Source organism: Megascapheus bottae, chromosome 4 (genome assembly GCF_031878675.1).
Source record: "Megascapheus bottae isolate mThoBot1 chromosome 4, mThoBot2.hap1, whole genome shotgun sequence".
NCBI lineage: Eukaryota > Metazoa > Chordata > Mammalia > Rodentia > Geomyidae > Megascapheus > Megascapheus bottae.
The window spans coordinates 12,609,148-12,628,959 of record NC_143512.1 but is presented as its reverse complement, the minus strand read 5'-3'; the positions used below and the strand labels follow the sequence as shown (position 1 = coordinate 12,628,959).

The window sequence follows — 19,812 nt, the reverse complement described above, 5'->3', positions numbered from 1 at the left end:
TGGAGGTGGAGACTTTTCAATCACAGATGCTCTACCTGGCTTCTCCTGCTGTCATCCATTTGCTGCTTCCACTCGTTCTGCCACCTTTATTCTTCCTTCTTTTCCTGCAGAGGGTGGGCAGAGGCCTGTCAGGCTGCACTTTGGACTCATTCCCTCCTTAACTGTGGGACGGGCACCAAGACTGTGGTTCACCAGCCCTAATTGGACTGTGCAGCTGACCCTGATCCTCAACATTTTTCCTGGCAATGTACCATGGCTCTCCCTTCCAGGAAGCCAGCTTCGTAACTTGATTTCCCTCAGACATCCCAATCCCTCTGCCCCTCCCTAGACAGACCAACCGGGGGTCTGCTTTGGGCCATGAGTATAGAGGAGGGGGAGATGCCACACCTGGGCCGTCGTAGGCAGGCCCGCTGGACCCTGATGCTACTCTTGTCTACTGCCATGTATGGTGCCCATGCCCCATTGCTGGCACTGTGCCGTGTGGATGGCCGCATGCCCTTTCGGCCCTCATCAGCAGTGTTACTCACCGAGCTGACTAAGCTATTGCTGTGTGCTTTCTCCCTCTTGCTCGGCTGGCAAGCATGGCCCCAGGGAGCCCCACCCTGGCGCCAGGCTGCTCCTTTTGCAGTATCAGCCCTCCTCTATGGCGCTAACAACAACCTGGTGATCTATCTGCAGCGTTACATGGACCCCAGCACCTACCAGGTACTGAGCAATCTCAAAATCGGAAGCACAGCTCTGTTATACTGCCTCTGCCTCGGCCATCGCCTCTCAGCACGCCAGGGATTAGCATTGCTGCTACTGATGGCCGCCGGGGCCTGCTATGCAGCAGGTGGCCTTCAGGACCCTGGGAACAACCTTCCTGGGCCCCTTCTTGCTGCTGCCACCAGCCGCATGCCTTTGCATATCACTCCACTGGGACTGCTGCTCCTCATCCTGTACTGCCTCATCTCTGGCTTGTCATCTGTGTACACAGAGCTGCTCATGAAGCGTCAGCGGCTGCCACTGGCACTTCAGAACCTCTTCCTCTACACTTTTGGTGTACTTCTGAATCTTGGCCTGTATGCAAGTGGTGGCCCAGGCCCGGGCCTCTTAGAGGGTTTCTCAGGATGGGCAGTGCTTGTAGTGCTGAGCCAGGCACTGAATGGACTGCTCATGTCAGCTGTCATGAAGCATGGCAGCAGCATCACACGCCTTTTTGTTGTGTCCTGTTCTCTGGTGGTCAACGCTGTGCTTTCAGCAGCCCTGCTCCGCCTGCAGCTCACAGCCTCCTTTTTTCTGGCCACACTGCTCATTGGCCTGGCTGTGCGCCTGTACTACGGCAGGCATTAGCCCTGACCGTAGCCACTTTTGCTCCTGACCTTGTAGATTAGGGGCCATGAACTGGGCTACCTCCTGGCCCTTTCCCATCCCCACCAGGATCCCCCGGCAGCCTTGTAACAAGTGCCTTGCAAGAAAATCTGGGAAAATAAGAGTCAAGTTAGTCTCTGGAGATGGATGGATGGATGGATGGAGGGAGGGGTGCGCCTAGGAGACCCGAAGAGTGGGTTTGGTTAAAGAAACAGCCCCACCTTATAGTTCCTCCATACTAATGAATTCGGAGCATTGGTACCTAGACCTGAGAACCCCATCCCACACGAAGAGAGTTGCTTAGGGGTGTGGACAACTGTGGTCATCTCAGCAGACCCACTGTCCTCCAGGCCTCATGCTAGCTGCTTCAGCCTAGCCTCCATGCATGGTTTCCACATAAGGGACAGTCCTACCATCATGCAGGAAAGCCTGATGGCCACAAATCATAGAGCCATCACCCAGGCCACTCTACCAAGCTCCCCAGCTCCAGCAGTGCCTGGAGAAGGTCTGAAGGCCCCTTCAAGTGCTGCTCTCCACACAGCCTTTGTTTTGGAATTTCCCGGGAAGGCTGGAATTTGATTCATCTCAGGGAATGTTGCCCCTGGGCCCTGGCTTAAATCTACACTCCTGACCCACCTCAAGGGCCCTCTTGAAGCCCTCTGCCACTTTTAGGTTGTTACCATCTTTCCCATTTTGGGTTCTACCCCTTACAGTATTGTCCCAACAGCCTAGGGAAACTGCACAGTGACCTGGGACCAGGTACAGGAAACTTCTATAGCTCAATCAATGTTTAAATGTGGAAGCAATAAAGTCGTAATAAAAAGTATTCTAGGATGTAGGGTACTTCCTACAACCAGTCGCAGTTGTCCTGTATCTTCTGTGCTGCACAACTTTCCCTAATCTCAAGTATCTTAACTTTGAGTACCTTACAAACCCAAGTGAAAAATCAGGTGCTAATGGCTCACATCTTATAATCCTAGCTACTCAGGAGACTTGAGGTTTGAGGATCGCAGTTCCAAGACATCCTGGACACGAAAGTCTGTGAGACTCTTATCTCCTATTAATCACCACAAAACCAGAGGTGGTGCTGTGGCTCAGAGTGGTAGAGCACCAGCCTTGAACTAAAGAGTTCAGGGATATTGCCCAGGCTCAGAGTCCCCACGACCAACAAGATTCTCCCGACTTGCCAGTGGTATAATTTTCATGGGCCAACACATCAGCTTTTTTGGGGGGTCATGGATTTGGACTCAGGGCCTGGCTTCTGTTCCTGAGCTCTTCTGTACTCCACTACTTCAGGCCACAGCACCATTTCTGGTTTTCTGGTAGCTAATGGACATAAAGAGCCCCAGGGACTTTCCTGCCTGGGTTAGTTCTCAAACAGTTCTCAGAAATTCAGTCTCTTGAGCAGTTAAGATTACAGGCGTGAGCCACCAGTGCCTGGCTTCTTGTTAGTATTTGGAATTTCCCTTAACCCCAAAACTTGAGCCCTAAGAAATGTAACATATCTTGAGCCTTAAAACCACCACAGTGGATTTGGCTTTCATTCCCTCTAGTCCCCTCATTGATCATTTCTGTGGCCATCTATCCTTTAAAGTTATAGCAGTAATAGAGTAATGCAGAACCAATTTCCATGATACAGTAACTGGTGAACTTGTCAAAATGGAGACTCAGCGTTGGATGTGTATATAGTTCTTTGGAAGAGATAGCCAGCACCAAAGAATGTCAGTCCCATTGAAGGAGGATCTAACCGTGGGGATTGGGGAACTTTTGAGAATATATTAATTGTACAGAGTTGTATTTGACATTTTCACATATATATGATACATCCCAATCAACCTCACCCCCTCCCCTACTCTTCTCCTTCCCAATTGCCCCTCTTAAAAGAAATCTCGTGTTCTGTTCCCATACATGCAAACAATTATATGGGCCATATTTATCCTCATCCACTTTAGCCCTCCCTTTTTCACCATTTCCCCACCACCACAACCACTGGAAACTTCAATTGTCTTGACTTGTGTGTGTGTGTGTGTGTGTGTGTGTGTGTGTGTGTGTCAGTCCTAGAGGTTGAACTCAGGGCCTGAGCACTGTCCTTGCGCTTTCTCAAAGCTAGAGCTCTACCACTTGGGGCACTGTACCACTTTGGGCTTTTTGTGTATATGGTATGGAAGAAATGAACCCAGGGTTTCATACATGCAAGCATTCTACCACTATGTCACACTCCCCGGCCCCTTTTGACTTTTTTTAGTGTGTATTAATTACATCAAGTAATTTCACTGTGGTATTTCAGACATGCATCTATTATATTTTGCTCAGACATGCAAGTATTGTGGTTTTACTTCCTCAGGATGTTATTTTAAGTTGCCTATGTGATTTGATTGCACACTGAAGCTTGTGACCTATTTCTGTCTGATATACAACTTCCAGCCAAGCTTGAATTTAAATTCTGTCTCTACCATTCAGCTGCTTGGGGGCAGTTAACTTAGTCTCTCTGTTCTTCAGTTGCTGTATCTCTGAAATGAGGATCAAATGGTTCCTATAGTCTAGGGTAGCTGAAAAGGCACAATGAGCTTATAAAAAGTTAGGTGCTTAGCCAAAACGGACACAAAAGAATCATGGTTATTTGTTCAGTGGTAGTAATTATCCCTAGTGAGAAACAGCTTGCTTGTTTTGTCTGATCTCAAGGCCCTAAACAAATGAGGAAGGAGGAAGAGTTCCTGATCAGATTACTCCCCAGGGTGGGAATCCAGCTGGACTGCCCCGGACTGGCCTGTCCTTCGACAGTGTCGCTGGTTCTGGACTTGAAGCTCCTCATTCTGGGAAGCCATATCGATGGCATCTTGCAGGACACTAGTCAACAGGCTGCGATAATGGCACTCTGTGGTTGTGGCCTTCTCTTCCCACAGCCCTCTCCAGGCTTGGAATACCTGTGCCCAAATTCAGAGATGTCCATTGATCAGCTGGCCTTGACACCAGCTCAAGGTCTGCTTTCTGTCCCGACTCACCTGCAGCATGTGGCACGTCTGTGCTCGGGTGGCTTGCACATGCAGGTCATAGAGCGCCTCCAGATCCTGTTCTGCAGCATCCCGCTCTGCCTTAAGGAATTCTACCTGGTGTCTCAGTACGGTTTGCTCCTGGTGCCATCTCTGTCTCTCCTCACAGGCCTTCAAAAAGCATTTGTATCCTTTGTTGTAGGCTACCTGTGAGCCAGGCTCTGTGTTACACACATATATCATAATAACTACAGACCAGGGCATGATCTCCCTTGCCCAAATTTCTTTAGAAGAGACAGGGCTGAGATGGCACTGACTTTCAACAGTTGCCCATCCTGCTTGGTTGAATGCCATAGATGTGGCATAGTTTCATTTTACCTCACCACATGTTAGGTTACAGCCTAGCTCTAGCAATTGCAAGAGTCTGTTTTGCCATTTCTTTTCACTAGACCCCCAATCATATGATTTATCTTCTCTGAGAACTTGACCCCATCCCTCCCACCTCAATACAGATATGGGTATTTTCTTTCTTTTTCTTATTTTTTTTCTTTGTTGGTCCTGGGTCTTGAACTTAGGGGCTGGAGTCTCCCCCTGAGCCTCTTTGTGCTCAAGGTTAGTGCTCTACCCACTTGCTTTTTGCTGGATAACTGGAGGTAAGAGTCTTATGGACTTCAGTGCAGCAACTGGCCTTAAACCACATTCCTCTGATCTCAGCCTACTGAGTAGCTACAATTACAGGCATGATCCACCAGTGCCTGGCACACATTTTGTTTCTTTTTCTTTTTTTTTTTTTTTTTTGCCAGTCCTGGGCTTGAGCTCAGGGCCTGAGCACCACTTCCGGCTTTTTTCTATGTATGTGGTACCGAGGAATCGAACCCGGGTCTTCATGCACGCTAAGCAAGCACTTTAACCACTAGGCCAAACTCCTGGCCCCTACACACATTTTGTTTCTTAAATTGTTCCGTTATGTTTTCTTGAGTGTCCCCATGGTGAGCACTAGCTGCTCTTGTGAAGCTGAGTCTAGTGAATTCCTAGTTGTTCTGAGTCTTAGCCTAGCTGCCATCTCCTTTTATCCACTTTAGCCTGGGTGAAGTAAACCTCTTTGCTCCTGACAGCCCCTCCCTTCTCCATCACACCTCTGTTCCCCACACTATTAAGAGTTGTGTGAGGATGTGGGCCAATTAAGAGTGATGCTGACCCCTTGCACAATGTCTGGCCCCATTAGAAGGACCTTGAATCCCCTATTTGATGCTCCTCACCTCTTCAGTCACCGGGCCTTTGACCTCTTCACCTGCCACCCGCTCTTGTTCCAAATGCTTCAGCTCCTCTTGGATTAAAATTTGGTGCTGCTTCAGTAGTCTCTGCCTCCGGACCTTGGCCAGGAAGAACTGCAGGGCCACATCTGGGGTCTGCTTGGCCTAGATAGTGCTGAAAATTAGCTAAGACTGCTCTCGAGACCTAAGTGGCCTGAAACAGTCTATGGACTAGGCAGACACAAGGGGCTCTGGGTTGAGGGAAAAGGTACTGGCTTTGTCAATAAGTACCATAGTAGCCCTACAAATTCCTAATCAAAACAAGCAGGAAAACAGTCCCTTATTGCTCCCCTAGGGATGCATGTCAGAGGCTCTATCTTCCCCTTCATATTAGGGCAGAGCTAGCAGGAGGCAGATGAGCTGAGCTCTGGGATCCTTTATTGCCCCAGCAGTCTCCAGATGTTTCTGGGGTAGATGAGGTATTACCTGTTCCTTAGAATCCCTGAAAGGAGGCTTTAGGTGGAGCAAAGATCCTAGAGGTGGTGCTATTCTTCCTGCTACTAGAGGAAAAGGTAATTAATCACACCCAAAGTGTGAGCCACCCCCCACACACATACACCAAGCTAATCCCCAAGTCCCAGATCCACCTTGGGGCTCCCCCTTGAGGCCTAATTTGGGAATTACTGATAAATCTATCTCTTTCAGAGAAGATAAAGTAACAATTCCATATTCACCATCCCTGCTAGGAAGTGTAGGCTTAACTTGGAGCTTGAAATCATGTTTAAAAGTCCAACACTCCTCTTTCTTTCTTTCTCTCTTTCTTTCTTTCTTTCTCTCTCTCTCTCTCTTTCTTTCTTTCTTTTTCTTTCTTTTTCTCTTTCTTTCTTGACTTCCTTCATTTCCTCTCCCCTTCACCCTTTTTAATTTTTTTTAGACCACAGACAGAGGTATCCATGGTTTTCCACCTTCCAGAAATTACTCACAAATGAAAGCTACAATATGCCTGAGTTCATCAGGCCCAGGGCTGTAAAAACAGGTCATCAGTACGTGAATGTGGAAAGGAAAGAGAAGGAACAGTAAAGACAGGGTTTCTACCACTCTGCAACAGAGCATAGAAGACAGCGCCCTCTACTGCACGGAAACAGATCATATCCAATGAAAGTCTTTAGGAGTCTAAAGGCTTCCATGTGATTTGCATTTCTGCTGTCTGTGATTCTGTTGGTGACTCTGAGCTATTCTTCTCCTAACCTCAATTTGCTTACCTGACAATGGGGATAAATGTTGTCTTCCTTGCTTAAAATACTTCAGTGGCCTGCCTTCAACCTTCAAGAGAATTCAAACATCTCAATAAATTTGCAAGACCCTGTGTGAGCTGGGCCTAACCTCCCAGTCTGGTCTTCTTGGCTTTTTCATTAGATTCTGTTATCCAGCATATTGAGTCCCTTCCAGTGCCCCAGAGACCATAAACACATGCTCACCTCTGAATTTCAATCATTCTCCCTACCTGAAAAAAAATTTTACAGGGTGGGGTGGTTGTCAATCCTGATGCTTGAACTCAGGGCCTGTGCTCTATACCTGAACTTTTTTGCTCATGGTAACATGCTATCACTTGAGTCAAAGCTCCATTTCTGGATTTTTTTTTCTGGCGGTACATTGAACCATTAAGTCTCAGACTTAAATGGTACTGTGGCTCAACGGGTAAGTTGGTAGCCCTGAGCTGAAGAGCTCAGGTACAGCACCCAGGCCCAGAGTTCAAGTCCCACGACTGACAAAAAAAAAAAAAGAGTCCCAGACTTCCTGCCTGGGCTAGCTTCTAAAGGAGATTCTCAGATCTCAGCCTCCCGAGTCGGATTACAGGTGAAAGCCACTGGCATCTAGCATTAAAATATTATTTTCTCATCTTCATTAGTCTCCACCACTTCCTTCATCAAATCTTCTTTCCTCTCGTGCCAAGTATAACTTCAATGTACCATAAACCCATGAGTTTATAAACCTTTTAGAGTACTGATCATGGTGTATTAGTTATTTCTCCCTAGCAGGTTATAAACTCCACAAGGCTAGAGAACTTCCAAGACTGATACAGCACTATGTCCAGCACATAGTAATTGATCAATAAATGGGAATCAATAAATCATTGAATGAATAGACTGCCCTGTAATCCAACAAGAAGAAAGGCATAAATGTGATTACCAAGAGGTGTCTGAGAAGACCTACATGTGTTTCTAGGTGCTCCGCAGACTCATCTCTGGTTGCTTTGGGTACCTGGTTTCGTAGCCACTGGCTCCAGGTTTTTATCATCTAGGAAGAAAGAGTTCAGAATAAGCATTGGCCACTGCTAGGCCAGGTGCTTCCCAGGACTCATCTTGCTTACCTGCAGTTCTTGTAGTGCCCTGCCTAGTTGGTTAAGGCCACTACATGTCAAGGTGTCTCCAAGAAGGCCTAAACGCAGTGTCTTCAGGTTAGCTCGGCGGGTCCGGGCCTCTTCTACTGCATCCCATAAGGTGGGCTGCACCTCTCTCACCTGCATCCTTCTTCTTGAGGCCCCTAGCAGAGCAGCCTGGAGCAAGTTCAGGGGACATCCTGGCAATAGGAGACTCAGAGTAGATTATTCTCTCCTATAAACTCCAGAGCACATAGAAAGCACAGCTCTTGGGCTAGTGTAATACTTTAAATTTCTGTAGTACTATCTATTAAAATATCTAACCTCAGTTAGACTACTACATATGTTTGATGGCACTGCACTAAGGCTGTTCATAGATTACCTCTTTTCATCCACAGCAGCTCTACTGAATCCTGCCCACCCTGTGTTTTCCGGATGTGGAAACTCAAATGCAGAAAAGCCAAGCAACTTTTTTACACACTCAAGAATAAAGCAGTGAAGGACAGATGTGTATTTATCTAGAAGCCAGTTTGGTATCATGATCAAGGGTACAGAAGGACTTTACTGTCAAACAGAACTGTGCTTGAGTGTCAGCTCTGCCTCTCATTAAGAAGTTGCTTGAAGCCAGGTATGGGGCCTAGTTGGCTTTTAACATTGACTTTGCCCTTTCCCCTCCAGACTCAGGCATCTCAGCTACACCGGAACCTTGCGGAATGCTGGCCTTTCCAAAGACTCAGGCTTTTTCTCTAGTTTGGGGATAAGCAGGAGCTAGTTGGGTGACAGGATGAGGCAAGCCTAAAGCAGATTTCAGAACTCCCCCAAAGAACCTCACACCCACCCCCAACTACCTTGGGTATTCAGGCGAAGAAGCAGGCCACTAGAGTGGTTTCCTTCCAGAAGCCATGAAACAATCCAGAGTAGAGAACCTTCCATCTCCTCACCAGCAAGCTCACCAGCCAATGCATGAAGCAGAGGGCAGTCTCTGTCAGAGGGAAGGAGATGGAGGGTTCTCTACTCTGGATTGTTTCATGCATTCTAGGCAAGCATTCTACCACCAGGCCTCACTCCCAGCCCTATTGATGTGTGTTTGCTTTGATAGCATCAAACTTAGGGTTTCACACATCACACATGCTAGGCAAATCTTCTACCACTTAGCTACATACCCAACTTCAGATTTATAATGGGTATTTTTTGTTTTGTTTTGTTTCTTTTTGGTTTTTTGTCGGTCATGGGGCTTGAATTCTGGGCCTGAGTGCTGTCCCTGAGCTATTCAGCTCAAGGGTAATGCTCTACACCTTGAGCCACAGCACCACTTCTGTTTTTTTAGTGGTTAATTGTAGATAAGAGTCTCATGGACTTTCCTACTGGAGCTGGCTTTTAACTAGGATTCTCCAATCTCTATTTTCTGAGTATCTCTGATTGCAGGTGTGAGCCACTGGCACATGGAAAAAGGATTACTTTTTTAAATCACTCATATAATTATTTTCATTTTTTGCATACTAAGGAAAGAATATAAAGTTGTGCATGAAGATGTGATTGCTTAGGAATTTTCCAGTTGGTTTTAGTCATTTAGCTTTTTTCCAAGCCCATAATCTAACAAATATGAAAGAAGAAATGTAAGTGGCTGAAAAATGAATTCAAAATGTAAACATTAAAAAATAATAAAATTTTAAAAGCCAGTGGCTCACACCTGAAATCCTAGCAACTCAGGAAGCTGAGATATGAGGATTACATTTCGAAGCCAGCTTGGGCAGAAAAGTCCCTGTGAGACTCACTCCAATTAGCCATTCAAAAACCTCAGGACCAGGAATAGTATCCAGGGCCTGAGTTCAAGTCCTATGATCATCATCAACAACAACAACAACAAAAATCTGAAAAATAAGACAAAAATGATTGGAGACACTATTTGCAAAATTTCCCCTGGTGCCCTTATTAGTGTTTATTTGTTTTTTGTTTTTAATTTAAACCCAGTGCCTAGAAAGATCTGTTTTTATTGAAAGATTCCACAGACTCTCTACCTAGTTATTTTTGGCCACATCAAACGCTTTGGCTACCAAAGCATTTTAGCTGGGCTCTGGACACCGTGACGGTGACGGTCAGAGCCCAGGAGAGAAGAGGAGATGTCTGTGCTGCTCTAGGCCTTTCCATCTGCACTCTGGCTCCTCACCTCACATCCCAAGGAACCTAAGACTTACCGGGCTTCTGGGAGCTGCAGGATCCTCAGGGTACCTCGCCACACACGCTGGGTTCCAGGCCCCTCAGGAGGGTCAGATTCAGGGCAGGACATGGTGAGAGTGAACAGAGAGCAGCCCCTGAAGAGGAGAGGGTGGGCTCAGGCCCAACGCCCAGGAGATGAGGGGTGACTGGTGCCCTCCAGTCCTCACCTGCTTTCCCCATCTGCAGCCTTCAAGTACAGCTCTGAGGCAGCTCTTGAATCAGACACTTCCACTTCGCTGGCACCTTCCACTACCCTGGAGGAACGGGAAGCTGATTCCTAGATACCAGGGCTCTGCACAGCCCCCTAGTCCTTCTGTATGGGAAGCCCATCTCAATCTCCAGGCTTGGGTATGCTGCTCTAAGCGCCTCTCCTCTTCGTGATCTTGTTTTGCCTCCTATGGTTGGCTCACAAGGAAAATGGGGTAGTTGGGATTATCCCCATTTCACAGATGGAGAAACGAATGCTCCAAATCATCCACTGTGGTCAGGCACCTGGTGGCTCACACCTGTAATCCTAGCTACTCAGGAGGCTGAGATCTGAGGGTTTGGGTTTGAAGCCAAAAAGCCTGAGACTATTATCTTCAATTAACTACCACACACACACACACACACACACACACACACACACACGCACGCATGCACGTACGCAATCACCCTATGTGATACTAGGTTGAATCAGGACATGAAGGTAGGGATATGCTCAAAGAAGTGTAATTGAGGTGGGGTGGGAGTGGACAGGAAGGTAAGGATATTGGATAAGGAGGAGAGGGTGGAGGGGCTTTAGGAGCAGACCCAGGTCTTTCCCTGGGGTGGTAATGGTAGAAACTTCTATGAGTGTGGCTTGGAGGTGTCTTAAGACCCCCCCCACACACACACTTCCTATTCAAGGGGAACCCTGAACACTCACAGACCCAGAGGGGCCACATCCAGCACCGACAGGTCCTCAGGCCCTGGGGAGAGCAAGTCCTGAGTTCTTCCACTGGGGCTGACCTGGAATCACAATCACCTTCCTTAAGACCTAAGTATTCCTCCTCTTTCAGGCCCTGTGGGCTAAGCAGGGCATGGAATTTAGGCATTCACAATTGGGGTGAGGAGACCCTGGAAAGATAAGAGAGGCTGGACCCAAGGCCTTCTGGCTCCCAGAAGCCTCAGCCTCTGTAAGCAGTGCTGCATGGTCTTTCCTCTCCCACCTGAGAAATTCTCACCTGCACCAGGCTAAGAGTACTGAGCAGGGGCACGGCTTCCTCAAACAGCACCTGCAGCAGCTGAAGGGAAGAGAAAGGAGTTCAGTGGGGACTGAGTCCTTCAGTACCTCTTGAGAGTGAAGTCTGGACCAGGCCCCGTGCTGGGTAGTGGGAACAGGGTGTCCAGAACAGAAAGAACATGTTTCCAGAAGCCAGACAAATCAGGAGACCTTTTTGAATAGGACCTGCTGCTTGCTGGAGAGGAGCCATGCGACAAGATTCCAATTTGATTCTGAGGCTTATTGATGAAGCCACCAAAGCTACCAAGTTTCATGGCACCATCCTCCTCCTCCTCCCCCTTCTCCTCCTCTTCTTCTTCCTCTTCCTCTTCTTCTTCCTCCTCCTTTGTTATTCTTCCTTTCATTTTGTGCCTGTATTGGGGCTTGAACTCAGGGCTTGGGTTCTGTCCTTGAGCTTTTATGCTCAAGGGTCCAGACATTTAGCCACAGCACCACTTCTGACTTTTCCTGAGTAGTTCCATGGAGATAAGAGTCACATGCACCTTTTGGCCTGGGCTGGCTTTGCATCACAATCCTCAGATGGCCTTCGCCTAACTAGGACTGCAGGCATGAGCCGATAGGTGTGGCATCGATGTTGATTTCATGGAGTGAAAATTAGACCTCCTGGGTCTTTAAATGACATTCCTCCCTGACCCTTGTCCACCTTTCCTGAACTCCCAATAGCTACCTGATGAGACTTCAGTAGAAGGAAGCTCTAAAGAGTGAGCCCTAGTCCAGCTGAAGTGGGCATGCAAAGATTTTCTGAGGACCCTGGGAGAAGTAACATCTGCACCTCATGAGACCTGTCTCCTGGTGGCTCCTCACCTGAGGCACGAGCTGGGGTGCTTCTGCTTCCCAACCTCGGAGCAGTAGTGCTGCACTATACCCTCTGCCCACAGAAGCCAGCATGGGCTGGAGTTGTGCCAGAAGCTCTGTCTCTGCTTCCTGCAAAGAGACACAGACACATCTGTCCTCTCAGAAGACCTGTCCCAGCTTTCTCTGAGCAAAAGGGCTGGGGTGGGGGGCAGTCAGAACCCCAGATCCCACGCCCCCATGGCCTTCTCAACCCCCTACCTGAGCGGCATCAGGACCCAGGACTTTGTCAAAGGCGAAGCATTGTTCCTGTGACAGAGTTGGGGTCAGGAGTGTCACTTGCATCTCTCCCCACCCTCACTTTCATCTCCTTTTACCTGAGTCCCGGTCAGAAGACGAAGGCTTTTGGACCCTTCTAGAAGTGTGGGGCTTGGGGTCTCATCAGGGCCTGAGAAATGCAGATTTCAAGTCTCATGGAGGAAAGAGAGCTCCAGGATTCCCGAATCATACCTTCAGCTTGTGCCTTCATTTCCCAAACTGAGCTAGCTTGGCCTCAACCTTCCCAAGCAGTTCTTTCTGGCCAGGCTCCCGCCTCCTTCAGGATTCTTCTTTCTGCCAGTACCAGGGCTTGACTCAGGGCCTTACACTTGTCTGGCTTGCCTGCTCAGCTGACACTGAGCCATGCCCCTGACCTCACTTTTTGCTGATTATCTAGAGATAGAATTGTGAGGATTTTTCTGCCCAGGCTGACTCTGAACTTGGATCCTCCATATCTTAACTTCCTGAGTAGCTAGGATTACAGGCATGAGCCACCAGTGCCTGGTTCAGGACTTCTTACCCGGTTTCCTCCCTGGCTCCACTGCTACCACCACTGTCATCAGGGCAAGTGAGTTGGGAGAGACAGCCTGGGGCTCTGGAGGTGACACAGCTGCCTGGTAGGCATCAGCAGCTGTGCTCATTCCCTCTCCAGACTCCATGGCTACTGAGCCACTCGGATTCTTCTTAATAATTCATAACTCCCCCCCATCTGAATGTGCAGGGGTAAGGGTCAGGTGACTCTAGACAGTTCATCTATAAGGAAGGTGACACTCCCCTGTATTTCCTGAGGAATGCTTTCTCTCTCTCTTCTGAAAACTTTCATAGTAATAAAGTAGTATAATGAATCTTCAGAGTTCCAGATTCACCAACTACCAACTTCTGGCCAGACTATGTCTTCCATTTATTTTATTTTATTGGGTCATGGAGCTTGAACTCAGCCTGGGTGTTGTCCCTGAGCTCTTCAGCTCAAAGCAACTGCCCTACCCTTGAGCTAAGCCCCACATCCCATTTTCTGGAGGTTAATTGGAGATTAGAATCTCAGGTCCTTTTGTGCCCTGACTGGCTTTGAACCTTGATCCTCAGATCTCACCTTCTTGAGTAACTAGGATTACAGAGGTGAGCTACTGCACCCACTGTATTTATTAATTTATATGTACACTAATATTGGGGCTTGAACTTAGGGTTTGGGTACTGAGGCCCTGTCTCTTAGCTTTTTCACTTAATGGTATTCAAATGGTATTCAACCATTTGAGTCACAGCTCTACTTCCAGCTTTTTGGGATATATTATTATAAGGCACTAAAGTTACTGAAGTTACTATCGTAAAAAATCAGCTGAAAAATAAGTACATACACATATTATTTTATTTTATTGTGCCAGTCCTGGGTTTGAGCTAAAGGCCTGAGAATTATCCTTGGGCTTTCTCAAAGCTAGAGCTCTACCACTTGAGCCACAGCACCACTTCCAGCTTTTTCTATATATGTGGTACTGAGGAATTGAACCTGAGTCTTCATACATGATAGGCAAACACTCTATCACTCGACCACACTCTCATCCCTTATATATTTATGTATACTTATGTATATATATATGTATATATATTTGGGGGCGGTGGGCTTGAACTTGGCCTGGGCGCTCAAGACTATCACCTTACCTTTGGACTAAGTCTCACTTCCCATTTTCTAGAGGGTAATTGGAGATAAGTGTCTCAGGTCCTTTTGCGCCTGTGCTGGCTTTGAACCTTGATGCTCAGATCTCAGCCTGAGCCACCACTCCTGGCTCCAAAACATAAATTTTGATGCAAACTTCCACCTTGGTTTCAACAACTCCTACCACCTTAATTGTAGCTTCCATTATGATTCCACAAACACATTTTGGGCAGAGAAACTCTTCCTTATTTAGACATTACATTTATTCCTACATAGTAAAGAAGTTTCAGTTACTTTATATAAATCCTGTTTAAAACTTCCATTTTCATCTTTTGCTCCCATCAATGCTTGCATTTTTATATTGTCTTGATCTAATTGTGGTTCTCATAGGGCTTTCCTAAGGAGGCAGTAATAATTCCAGAAAAAAACAATCTTTCCTCACATTCTGACAGTATTGCTCACTCTTGTGTATCGAGCCATGAGTCTGGGACTCCAGACTCCATGGCTACTGAGCCACTCAGATTCTTCTTAATAATTCATAACTCCCCCCCATCTGAATGTGCAGGGGTAAGGGTCAGGTGACTCTAGACAGTTCATCTATCAAGGAAGGTGACACTCCCCTGTATTTCCTGAGGAATGCTTTCTCTCTCTCTTCTGAAAACTTTCATAGAATAAGAGAAATTTTTACCCAGACTCGCTCCTTTCTTCGTCAGTCTTTATACTTTGGTTGTGGGACTATTGCTGAAGGCAATTCAAAGCTCTTTCTCTATTCTTTTCTCAATTTTTCTTTCTCTTTCCATTTTTTCTCTTTCATGCTCTCTCTCCTTCCTTCCTTCCTTCCTTCCCTTTCTTCTTTCTTTCGTTCATTCTTTCATTTTCTGGGCCAGTGCTGGGGTTTGAACTCAGGGTTTAAGTGTTGTCCCTTAGCTTCTTTGCTCAAGGCTAGAACTTTATACTTTGATTCATACTTGTACTTCTGCTTTTTGGTGGTTAATTGGAGATAAGAATCTTTCACAGCTGAGGGCAGTGGCTCACGCCTGTAATCCTAGCTACTCAGGAGGCTAAGATCAGAGGATCTCAGTTCAAAGCCAGCCCAGGCACTAAAGAACATGAGACTCTTATCTCCAATTAATCACTAGAAAATGGGAACTGGGGCTGTGGCTCAAGGGGTAGAGTGGTAGTCTTGGGCTGAGGAACTCAGGGACAGCGCCCTGGCTGTGTCCCATGACCCACAAAAAACAAAACGACAAAAAAAAAAAAAAAAAAAAAAAAAAACTCTCTCACAGACTTTCTTGCCCAAGTTTGTTCTCATTTATCTACCAAACCTCTCAGAAGGCTGGGCTACATTATATCAGCTTTTTCTTTTTTCTTTTTTCTTTTTTCTTTTTTTTTTTGCCAGTCCTGAAGACTGAACTCAGGGCCTGAGCACTGTCCTTGAGCTTTCTCAAGGCTAGAGCTCTAGCACTTGAGCCACAGAACCACTTTTGGCTTTTTCTATGTATGTGGTACCAAGGTATCGAACCAGGGTCTTCGTGAATGCCAGGCAAGCACTCTACTATGAGGCCAAGCTCCCAGCCCCCAGCTTATTATTATTATTATTATTATTTGGTTGGTTGTCAGTCCCTGAACTCTTCAGCTCAAGGCTACCTCTCTACCCTTGATCTACAGTGCCACTTCTGGTTTTCTAGTGGTTAATTGGAGATATGAGTCTCAGGGTCTTTAGTGCCCAGGCTGCCTCCTGAGTAGCTAGGATTATAAGCATGAGCCACCATGCCTGGCATTTATTATTATTTTTAAGTAATACAAACGGATTCTAATTCAACCTTTCAGTTTCTGAGCATAATGCATCTTGATCTATATCACCCCTTTCGTCATTCTCTCCACCCCATCCAACTTTACATTTTTTTATTCATTCATCTTCACAGGTTAGACCAGTCATTCTAGATCCTACTAATAACTTTAAACTCCAGTAACTTAGCAGAGCAGGGCTGTGTTAACCATACTATGGTTAAGCCTGTGGTAATATACCCAGGAATCAAAGTTCCTCATTCTTCTTCCTTTCATTCTTGCTCCTCACAAACCACACACAATACGCTGCCTTTGCTGGCTTCATTACTCATACTTTGTTACTCAAGGTCAGCTGTGGTCAAAGAACAGCCAATGGAAAATGCTAGGAATAAGCAACTCATTCGTTTCCAATTGCACACTCTTCTGGGCTGTGGGATGAAACCTAGTGCCATCCCATTCTGGCCTTTCCAAGGTATGAATTACTCTTTGGTTCAGGGCCCACCCTCTATGAGCTACTGTGGGTTTAATCACTTAGCGTCCTGATTATCAGAGCCTCTCTCATGGTAAACACTTGGCTATGTTTAAGTACTGTATATAACTATGTTATCACTTGTCATTGTTATTAATCTCTTGCCTACTTTATAAATACAACTCTCTGGTTGAAATGTACAGGAAAAAATCACATTCTAAATAGAATCCAGTTCTATCTGCAGTTGTAGGTATCTGCTGGAGGTCTTAGAACAAAGGCCCTGAAGATAAAAGGAGACTACTGTGTTTGTTTCAGTGAGTCAGGGTTGTTATAACAAACTGTACTTTTTCTGACATCAACTACCTAGAATTGGATCAAACGTAATAGGATAAGGAACATAACACTTCCTTTCTGACGTTAGCCATAAGCTTGTGATCCCAGGGCTTCCGTAATTCTGACTAGCAGTACAAATTTGGAAGTTCTGTGCTGGGAATGCGGCTTAATGATAGAGTACTTGCCTAGCATGAGTGAGGCCCTGGGTTAGATTTTCAGTACCACGTACACAAATTTGGAAGTTCTCACTGCCCCTGCCAACTCACTGTCAGTACTGGGGTTTGAACTGAGGACTTCATCATGCTTATTAGACGGGCAGTTTCCATCACTGAGTGTGCTGTTAAGCTTACTGTTCAACAGAACACCTAGAACTTATGTTTTGTCTTTGGAAAAGTCAAAATTTCTTGAAATACAATCAAATCTTTATTAACTGTTTTACTTAAAGAATAATCTCCTAGGGGCCAGGAGTTTGGCCTAGTGGTTAAAGTGCTTGCCTAGCATGCACGAAGACCCGGGTTCGATTCCTTGGTACCACATACATAGACAAAAGCTGGAAATGGTGCTGAGGCTCAAGTGGTAGAGTGCTAGCCTTGAGAAAGTCCAAGGACAGCGCTCAGGCCCTGAGCTCAAGCCCAGGACTGGCAAAAAAAAAAAAGAAAGAAAGAAAGAAAGAAGAGAAAGAGAAGAAAGAAATTGAATTGGCTAAATGTAGTGTCATATATCAAGATCAGAAATAATACCTCACTTTCCTTTGGAGTTTTATTTTGCACTCCTCTTCCTTTTTATCTTAATCTACTTAAGGGCATGTCAATTTCATTAATTTTTTTTTTGTCAGTTGTGAGCCTTGAACTCTGGGCCTGGGTGCTATCCCTGTGCTGTTCAACTCAAGGCTACCACCCTACCCCTAGAGCAACAACACCACTTCTGGTTTTCTGGTGGTTAATTGCAGATAAAACTCTCGCAGACTGGCTTTGAATCAAGATCCTCAAATCTCCGCCTCCTGAGTAGCTAGGATTACAGGTGTGAGCCACTGGTGCCTGACCAATTTATCCAAGAAGCAGAATTTAGTTCCTAGACTTTATTTCATTTATCTCTGTTCTAATTTGAATTGTTTTCTAGTTTCTTCCAGATTTGGGTTTAGTTTTGTTTTCCTTTTTCCAGTTTCTGTAAGGTTGGATCATTGATTTGAGATCTTTTGCTTACTTGATATTTAGGTCAATGTGTAATAAAATATGCCATTTTAACCATGATTCCCCCCCCCCACTAGTCCTGGGAAGCTTGAACTCAGAGCCTGGTCACTGTCCTTGGGCTTTCTCAAGGCTAGAGATCTAACACTTGAGCCACCACACCACTTTCAGACTTTTTTTTTTCTACCAGTCCTGGGGCTTGAACTCAGGGCCTGAGCACTGTCCTGGGGCTTTCTCAATGCTAGAGCTCTACCACTTGAGTCACCACACCACTTCCGGATTTTTCTATATATGTGGTATTGAGGATTGGAACCTGGATCTTCATTCATACTAGGCAAGCACTCTACCTCTAGGCCAAACTCCCAGTCCTTTAACCATGTTTAAATGTGCAATGCTGTGACATTAATTACTTTTACACTGTTACGCAACTATCACCAGTATTTACAACCGTTTCCATCACCACAAACAGAGACTCTGCACTCATTACCCTCCCCCTAGATCCTAACAATCTTTAACAACCTTTAATATATTTATTTCCCTCTTCAATACCCTATTCCAGATATTTAATATAAGTGGAATCATCACACATTTGTTCCCCATTCACTCACTCACTTTTTTTTTTTTTTCAGTCCTGGCACTTGAACTAGGGAACCAGTCATTGTCCCTGCCTGACCTTGTTTTTGCTCAAGGCTATTGCCACTTCAGCAACAGCACCACTTCTGTTTTTTTCTGTTTATATAGTACTGAAGAATTGAACCTAGGGCTTCATGTATGTTAGGAAGCACTCTACCACATTCCCAGCCACATTTATCCTTTTGTATGTTTTCTTTTTCTTTAGCATAATCTTTGCAAGTTTTGTCTATTTCTCTCCCTCCCTCTCTCCCTCCCTCCCTCTCTCCCTCCCTCCTTTCCTCCCTCCCTCCCTTCTTTCCTTCCTTCCTTCCTTCCTTCATTCATTCCTTCCTTCTTTTCTTTCTTTCCCTCAAGGATAACACTCAGGCCTAGAGTTCAAGCCCTGGGACTGGCACAAGAAAAAACAAAAACAACACAATAACAAAGAAACACCATGATTCCAACACTTGGGAGGGTGAGGTAGGAGAATTGTGAGTTTGAAATCAACCTAAAATGCATAATAAGAGACTACTTAGGGCTGGGAATGTGGCCTAGTGGTAGAATGCTAGCCTAGCATGAATGAAGCCTTGGGTTCAATTCCTGGGTACTACATGCACAGAAAAATCTGGAAGTGGTGCTGTGGCTCAAGTGGTAGAGTACTAGCCTTGAGCAAAAAGAAACTCAGGGACAGTGTCTAGACCCTCACTTCAAGCCCCAGGACTGGCACAAAAAAAAAAAAAAAGACACTATTTAAAACACACCCACACACGCACACGCACACACACACACACACACACACACACACACACACACACACACACACACACCTATCCACAGATTCTAGGCAGTCTTCAAATGTCCACTACATATAATTTGTGTGTGGGTGGGGAAGGATCAGGGGTCTTGAACTCTAGACATGGGCGCTGCCACTGAGCTCTTTCAGCTCAAGGCTACCATCCTATTCTATTGAGCCACAGTCCCACTTCCTGTTTTCTAGTGGTTAATTGGAGATTAACTCACATTTTTTTAGTGCCCTGGCTAGCTTTGAATCATGATTCTCAGAGCTCAGCCTCCCGAATAGCTAGGATTACAGGTGTGAGCCACCAGGCCCCGGCCTTATTGCATACAATTTTGTGTGTGTGTCATAAATGATTTTTGTTATATGAATAATGAGTAAAGAAAGAGGAAACATTGGGGGTGGGAGTTTGACC

The 19,812-nt window shown here is 45.9% G+C and overlaps 2 protein-coding genes across 2 annotated transcripts; one reads left to right on the top strand and one right to left on the bottom strand.

Annotated features, from left to right (window-relative positions):
• The first annotated feature begins 356 nt into the window (after positions 1–356).
• On the top strand, positions 357–1,511 carry Slc35a4 (solute carrier family 35 member A4). Its single transcript, XM_090331390.1, has one exon. The coding sequence runs from the start codon at positions 358–360 to the stop codon at positions 1,330–1,332; it is 975 nt and encodes a 324-aa protein (XP_090187516.1). The 5' UTR covers position 357; the 3' UTR covers positions 1,333–1,511.
• A 1,874-nt stretch (positions 1,512–3,385) lies between these two features.
• On the bottom strand, positions 3,386–12,342 carry LOC150064023 (uncharacterized). Its single transcript, XM_090331389.1, has 12 exons — positions 12,259–12,342; positions 11,396–11,455; positions 11,098–11,180; positions 10,358–10,444; positions 8,822–8,955; positions 7,965–8,173; positions 7,808–7,891; positions 6,856–6,916; positions 6,080–6,153; positions 5,600–5,758; positions 4,353–4,511; positions 3,386–4,274 (listed from the first exon to the last, which is right to left on the bottom strand). The coding sequence occupies exons 1-12, from the start codon at positions 12,340–12,342 to the stop codon at positions 4,074–4,076; spliced, it is 1,395 nt and encodes a 464-aa protein (XP_090187515.1). The 3' UTR covers positions 3,386–4,073.
• Positions 12,343–19,812: the final 7,470 nt, after the last annotated feature.

Excerpts from the sequence above, each read along its gene's own strand:
- Slc35a4 (XM_090331390.1), top strand. The coding sequence starts at position 358 with ATGAGTATAGAGGAGGGGGAGATGCCACACCTGGGCCGTCGTAGGCAG.
- LOC150064023 (XM_090331389.1), bottom strand. The coding sequence starts at position 12,342 with ATGCTGGCTTCTGTGGGCAGAGGGTATAGTGCAGCACTACTGCTCCGA. Across the intron at positions 10,445-11,097 it reads GATGTGGCCCCTCTGGGTCT|GGTAGTGGAAGGTGCCAGCG; the intron begins GTGAGTGTTCAG and ends CCGTTCCTCCAG. Across the intron at positions 6,917-7,807 it reads CGGAGCACCTAGAAACACAT|GTTGAAGGCAGGCCACTGAA; the intron begins GTAGGTCTTCTC and ends ATTCTCTTGAAG.